Source organism: Argentina anserina, chromosome 6 (genome assembly GCF_933775445.1).
Source record: "Argentina anserina chromosome 6, drPotAnse1.1, whole genome shotgun sequence".
Lineage (NCBI taxonomy): Eukaryota > Viridiplantae > Streptophyta > Magnoliopsida > Rosales > Rosaceae > Argentina > Argentina anserina.
In genome coordinates, this window is record NC_065877.1 from 30,719,146 (window position 1) to 30,726,607 (window position 7,462).

A 7,462-nucleotide genomic window follows, 5' to 3' on the forward strand; every position below is an offset into this window, starting at 1 on the left:
AACTTTTACCAAATCCTGATGCAGGGACCAATCATTTACGCTACGTTGCTGAACAGTCATTGTCAACTCAAATTGGACTTAAACAATCTAAGACAGCAAGAGCTAGTAGGAGAAAAATTTAGTTTTAATTCTCAGTGTGAATGAACAGAAATTCTATGTGATTGAGTCAACCATGGTTAAGTGTCTGCACTATGATGATCTTTTTTTTTTTGAATACGTACACTACTATGATGATCTTTGTGTTGTAACGAAACCGAAGTATATCAATGCACTATTGATTGGCTAATGATAATTTAGGAGGCTCAATCGTAAGCACATACTATTATTAGAGTACAAAACATACACAAGAAGGAATGCAAATCCAATTCTAAAAACCAGAATAACAAATGGTCGATATACTTATACTTTGCTAGAGTTTTAGTACCTTTTTTCTTTCAACCAAAGAGTGATTAAAATGAAGATCAAGTACCTTTCCTGTGTGAACCACTATAATAGTTAGTGGATTCATTATGAAAGTCAAATTTCACCAACCACCAATTATTACATAATTAATAGAAGCCTTTTGTTGACTTCAGTTGTAGTTCGTTACTTTCTGCATCCTCAACAAGTCCACCGATCACTGCTGTCACTTCTATTTTTTTTTTCTGTCAATTAAAATATGGCTGCTAAATAAGCCCAAAAAATAAATATTGTTTGCAAGTTAAACATGTTTGATTTGAAAAAGCATACGATGATGATATAAGTTTTGTTTTGAACTTCAACAAAAACAAAATCACATACACAGTTACACTTACACAGTCATGAAATGATATTTAGAGTTCATGAAGTGTTTGTAACCAAGGGGTTAAGGTTCAATCACCAAATATGAAGAAGATAATTCTTGATTGATTGTGTGATCAAGATTATCATTTTGAGAAACAAGCACCCTCTAATTAGGGCTCTCAATGGATTGAGTTGTTGAGTTGGGTTCGTGTTAACTGTGTTTTGCATGTCATAAAATATAAACTCAAACTCAATCTATTTAATAATTGTATCAAAAATTTAAACCAAATCTAACCTCTTATTAAATGGGTTACTCATTCCTTATTTTCAACCCGTTTAACCCATTTAATATATATATATATATATTGTGCAATTTTACATAAAATAAGCAATTAAAACAAAGATTTAAACAGAATAGCAAAATAATTTATCTAATTACCTATATTTTAATTCAAAATGAGTAAAGACTTATTTAAAATGTATTCTAGATTATGCTACTTTCTTAATTTGGTCGTGTATATGTTATTTTATATATAATTTTTTTTGATTTTATATTAATCGTGTGTATATGTTTATTTTATATATAATTTTGTTGTATTTTATATTAATAGCGGGTTGACCCATGATTGACTCAATTATTAAATGGGTCATAGTGAGTTAACCCGCCGCTAACCTATTTTCTAATCGTGCGGATTCAACCCATTTTATTTCGTACGGATTTCAAGTCGTGTTATCCGGTCGTATCAGAATTGACATGCCCACTTCTAATTGAAGTATTTTGCTTGAAAAAAAAAATGGAGGCCATGAACCTCTTGTTACTTTCCCAAACCAAAATGATTTCTCCTTTGCATCCATAATCATAGCATTATATATCTTCTTTGAACAATCAATGTATATATACAAGGTTCAATTTTCTGTGTATACAAGGCATGTCATGCAACTCTTGTTTGCATGCAAAAAATTAGACTAAGTGGCTAAAACTCCATATTATGTAGGCAAGAATATTGGCTATAACTAGTAAGCTTCTGTTCTGGCATTTCCAGGTTGAGGAACTATATCATCTTCTCAAACTTATCAAGATTCTTCACCCTTTGCATACACCTAGCAAACAGTGCGAAAAGCACACCTGCACAATTACAAGAAAAGAATTGTGATTAACGGAATCTTTCAGTTGAGAAATGCACTCGTAATGTTAAAATTTTTGGAGCAACATGTGATCACCTGCACCGACGTATGATCCATTTGCAAAAGCCAGATTGCCTTGACTGCCTAAAGTGACCCCAAGGTTGAGCAGAGTACTCCCTAAGACTGTATACATTGTCGCCATTTGGAGAATATTTGCTTTCTTAGCAGCTCTTTCCGACTGTTGAATGTAGTTTTTCGTCATATAGAGGACTTGTGTATGTATATGCTATATATGCCAAGTGAAACATGTATCCACTTGAATTAGAAATTAATGATCAGTGGAATACCTCAAGCACCCGAACTCGGAGTTTCAGATCCCCTGACTCAAGTTCTTTCACAAACTCCTCTATTCTCTGAACTCTGTATGGCATGGACATTGTGTAGCTTCTGGCCTAATATTGCATACAGAAAATTATTAACTTTTGCTTAAACCTGTGCTTCATGAAAACGTACAAGAACTTGGAACTAAGTGAAGAAAAGTCAGTTAAGTTTCAGTACATCATCAGCTTGTTTCCTGATTTCGTTTACAAGTTGTGTTCCAGAACGGCGCTTCTGTCTTAAATCTAAGAGTTCCTGCATATTGCAGAAGAATATCAGTTAATATGCTTCCAAACCGTTACCAAGGATATAAGGAAAAAGTTGTTATTCACTTAGTGGTAGATTATAATTCTTAGGAAATTTTATGGAACCTGAGCATAAGGTGCAGCAATCTTCACGAAGGAGAAATCTGGATTTAGAATATAGCCTATACCTGAAAGCAAAAAATATCTAGTAAGAATAGAGCAGGAGTGTAAAGGTAATATGCACAAGAGGTCTCATCTAGGAGAACATAATATGAAAATAACAGTCTTTTCATCTAGGAGAACATAATATGAAAGAACATATTATTTCACAGTATGAGAAAGCACCTTCCAGGGTTGAGAATGCCCTGAGAACAAATGTAAATGTGGATGGGAATCGAAAAGGCTGATCTTGTGCTATTGAAAACAAATCCTGCAATTGAGACATTTTACCTACTTTAGCTCATCAAGGGATTATAGAATAAAAAGGGACAATGATTCAAAATTGATCTTCATCAATGCAGCAACTCAGGTAGCCAAAATACAAAATTGATAACTGGTTTACAGTCAAAATCCTACAAGCTGATGAAAATTGTGTGTTTTTTTTTAATCATGTGGCCATTTCAGGGAAGCTATTTTCCAGTATGTATCACTTAAACTCGTTTCGAGTGACAATAAGTATACCTCCCCAATTGCAGAAAAAGTAGTCTCCTGATCTGGTGTCTGGCTGAGCAAGTTGTCCAAAAAGAATTGAACGGATCTCCTTACCTAAATATAAGGGGAGAAAATAAATGAAAATCAATACCACATGCTACAAAAAATCAAACTTGAGACATTATATGAATTCTGGCAAGATGCATACGGAAGACAAATCTCCTGTGGGCTGAAGTGCTCCAAGATCTATGAGGCATTGCATAACCTGCAACTTATTTTTATCAGACTAAGCCTTTGAAGCGAGGCAAGAGAAGTTAAAATATATTTACTTGTTCTTTATATGCATGCTTTTGAGTCATGCAAATGCTTAGAGGATCAAAATGTAACAGATGACTAATGCTTATAGTTATATTAATGTGAGGGATTTCAAATTCAGAAAATTCAAGTACAAAAGCAAGCAGGACAGAATTAAAGACGGACCTTTTTAGCATCTTTCTCATATATGGAATAGAAAAGTTCAAGTAGTCTCTCTCGGGTGAAAGATTTAATATCTCCCATCATGCCAAAATCATAGTAGATCAGAGTTTCATCCACATCAATAGCGAGATTTCCTGGATGAGGATCAGCATGGAAGAATCCGGTTCTGAGTATCTGCAAGCACAGAGAATAAAACCTATTTAATTGTTTGCTTATAGAAGAGAGGTTTTGTTAGTTATGGTAATAAAAAAAGTGGCAAGATGAATTGATCACTGGCATTGGAGTTGAGAAGAACATAGGTCCTGACCTGGATCAAGTATGCTTCAATAGCATGCGATGAAATACGAGCACGATCAAATCCCTGCGCATCTAGCTTATCTAGCTGATTTATCTTGATACCTGGTAACGGAATAAAGACAACTTATCAACCACATAAAGTTGATGCTGACCAACAGCACAAGGCAAATAAAAGTTTAAAAAGAAAAGAAGATGCATCAGTATAGAGCAAAACCTGGAACATACTCCAATGTCAACACTTTTGTGGCAGTATAATCCCAAAAGACCATCTACAAATGGTAAGAATGCTGTTAAGATATGAATCAGCAATACTGTACAAGAAGTGGAAGTTTTTTTAATTCCGACAAAATTAATTATTAAGGCTCATCGTGTAGCAAGAAACATACAGGAACTCGAACCCACTTAACATTCCTAAAGTCCCTGCGAAATCTGTCAGCATTCTTCCCTTCATTTATGTAATCAATTTCTTGATACAAGATCCTGCAATCAGTGAAATGAAAGGTATTATTCAGAGCATCAGCACATTATGTTCATAAAAACGATACAGATTTCACTAGAATCTTTCAGGCAAGCAAAAATTGACATGCTGACACTTATAGTCCAAGAAATTTAACAAGAAACTATGAAAAAATTGGTACATACGTGGCGCATTCTTCATATACGCCAGTCCAATCCGTCGATGGACCACCAAAGCTTTCACTTTTTTGGAAATACTCTGCAATTAGCTTCAAATTTTCTACAAGGAAAGAGCAGAAGATTAGACAGCCAACTAAAACTTTTAGAATTTCAAACTAATGATGTACTCCACTAAGAAATACGAGAAGCACATCAGCTACCTAGATATCCAAAATCACAGAACACCATATTTACATATATAATGTTATGCACTCACTTAAGTCAATGTCAAAAAGCTTCTTCAGACCAGGTCTTTGAACTTTCACAACTACTTTCTCTCCATTGTGCAGGATAGCACGATGAACCTATAGACATGACTCATGGAAATTCAAATTAGCTAAAGAGAACAATCAACAATCTATACAGACAACAGCTATTGACACATAATGATGAGCTGAGTACCTGACCAAGACTAGCAGCAGCAATTGGCTGATCCTCGAACTCTTTAAACAATATATTGATTGGAGCTCCTAGTTCAGTCTCAATAAAACTTCTCGCTTTGGCTGGTGAGAAGGCAGGGACCCTATCCTGAATTATACAACAAGAGAATCACCATAATTACAAGGAAATATCAGCCTTCAAATTATAAAAACATTACTACACTGCACAAATGCTTGAGAGGCAATCATAAACTAATATAAGGTTACAAAAGATCTGAGACCCTAACAAAAAATTACTGTAACCAAAAACATAAAGTACCTGTAACTTGGCAAGCTCATTCACAAACTCCTGCGGAAACAGGTCTGATCTTGTCGAAGATAGTTGTCCGAGTTTGATAAACGTTGGGCCAAGCTGCAGTACACGTTCTCGCAGCCATGAGGCAGTCTCTCGCCTTCTGATTTTCTGAATGAAAGATTTGTTTACAAAGACTTGAGCAGAACAGAAGAGCAAGAGTCCATAAAACCAACAACTGAAGGGAGACTTGGCCAGGTATGACATAAAGCAAAATAGACTTCAGTCCAGAAAACCACAAACCCACCTGCTTATCTTCTGTGAAACCTCCTATATATGCCCATTTTGCATTGTCCAACAGAACACGAACACGCAGTGAGAGAACAAAAGACCATACATCTGCAGATCGTTGCCATGAATTATAGTTTTCATTGGCCCAACTAAAGGTTTCATCTGAGGGCAAAACTCTTAGCTCCTCCAAAGGAGGAAGTTCTGTAGTGGTTTTAGATTTCTTTCTTTTAACCAAGGTTGCAGCTGGAGCAGAATCTCTTCTAACTAAAGTTGCTCCATTAACAATCGGCTTCGAACCATTCACTCCATTCACTATGTCCGGCTTATTAGTAGATGGCGTTTGTCTTTTCATTACCTCACTAGCTGGCACCATTTTCACTGACCTTCCATTGACACCAAGACTTGAAGATGATGACTCCGCCTGTCGCATTTCCACTTGAAACGGAAGACATTGATTGGTGTGAGCTGGATAAGTAGTTGGTCTCCCAGAGTTGGGGAATTTAGAAACCGAAATTGAGCTTGAGAAACTAAGACTATTTACTGATTTCCCTCGATTTATCAACTCTACATTGTGGCCATAGCATCTATTTGTAGCCAGTACTGCAGCCATCTATGATTACAGACACCTACAGCACACAACAATGACAGAAATTATAATCAACAATCATAATTTAAAAAATAAAAAATCCCAAATTCCCGAATTCAGCTATAAATCACAGAAACATATAGAGCTTTCTAAATAACATGCTCTATAATACTGAATCAGAAAACGGAAAAAGACCAAAACTTTACTGTTCATAGTAAACTGGGAATCCTCAAGTAACTATATAACGATCATATGAGCCTCAATATGCATATGAAGAAAACTGACTCAACCAACACTCATATAGATAATCAAACACATTCCAAACTAAAAAAGCATTGAAATTGGACATAGATTATAAGCATAAAACTCGTTTCTATTGGTAAATCAACTGAAAGCATAAAACTTTGATATAATCCTATGAAATCAAGACAACCCAGACGAAAGAAAGAACAAGCAAACTTACTGGGGTCAGAAGAACTGAAGGAATCAGAACCAAAGCTCCAATCTTTCACCAACTGTTGGAGTCTTGGACAAAGGTGGACTTTTGGAGTAATATTTTATTGGGTTTCTCAACAATATATATACAAGTAACCAGTAAGCAGTCCTCTAATGGAAAGAATAATAATAATAATGAGGAAGTGAGAGAAGTTAGAGAGGCTTGTATAACAAGAAGAGGAACGTGTACAACACGAGAGCTGTGTCCAAGCCTCCAAGGTTTCAAAGAGAGTGTTTCGTTCAAGGCAGAGTTTGGTTTCGGGAGCAATCTGCGTTGAAGACAAAAAAAAACTGAAAGGGGTACATTAAACTGGCGCCATTCATACCAGTTCATGTCACGTGGCAAGTCTCAGGTCTGGTAAATCTATTGGCTATGCCCTCATAGTCTATGGTGTCACTCTCCTCATAAAGAAATGTCGTATCAAAAAAATACGTATAACTGAAGGTTATTGCCATAGGTCAATTATCACCGAGAATTGACATCAAAATGGCAAAAACAGAGGTTAGTTCATGAGAAGGTATTTGCTTTGTGGTCGCACACCTAAAATGGCAAGATTAGTTATACGATTAGTAAATAGACAAGCTTAGCAAAGTTTCAATCAACGAATGAGTCTTTTGTGAGTTTACTGGCATGGCTAAAGAGGCTATCTATTTTGAAAATATTTGGTAATTAACAAAATTATGTTAACTTAGCTTATACCTCCACCGGACTAGCTAATGTGGCTATTTTGTGTAAGACTTTGTCCTAATTCATTGTTTCATACATGAACAATCTATGATGGTTATAATAAAATTTCAATCGATTGTA

At 35.5% G+C, this 7,462-nt stretch overlaps 1 protein-coding gene across 2 annotated transcripts; it reads right to left on the reverse strand.

The window, feature by feature from the left end:
- Nucleotides 1-1,627: 1,627 nt before the first annotated feature.
- Nucleotides 1,628-6,895, reverse strand: LOC126798169 (protein ACTIVITY OF BC1 COMPLEX KINASE 7, chloroplastic). 2 transcript variants are annotated; one of them, XM_050525032.1, is made up of 18 exons: nucleotides 6,623-6,895; nucleotides 5,590-6,199; nucleotides 5,310-5,453; nucleotides 5,013-5,138; nucleotides 4,828-4,915; nucleotides 4,578-4,671; nucleotides 4,322-4,415; nucleotides 4,150-4,204; nucleotides 3,946-4,037; nucleotides 3,642-3,812; nucleotides 3,370-3,426; nucleotides 3,192-3,275; nucleotides 2,856-2,940; nucleotides 2,637-2,698; nucleotides 2,446-2,520; nucleotides 2,235-2,339; nucleotides 1,984-2,125; nucleotides 1,628-1,888 (listed from the first exon to the last, which is right to left on the reverse strand). In XM_050525032.1, the coding sequence occupies exons 2-18, from the start codon at nucleotides 6,181-6,183 to the stop codon at nucleotides 1,815-1,817; spliced, it is 2,142 nt and encodes a 713-aa protein (XP_050380989.1). In that variant the 5' UTR covers nucleotides 6,184-6,199; nucleotides 6,623-6,895; the 3' UTR covers nucleotides 1,628-1,814. The 2 variants fall into 2 exon arrangements, with proteins under 2 accessions (XP_050380989.1, XP_050380990.1); XM_050525033.1 differs by lacking the exon at nucleotides 6,623-6,895 and adding an exon at nucleotides 6,366-6,546.
- Between the last annotated feature and the right edge of the window lie 567 nt (nucleotides 6,896-7,462).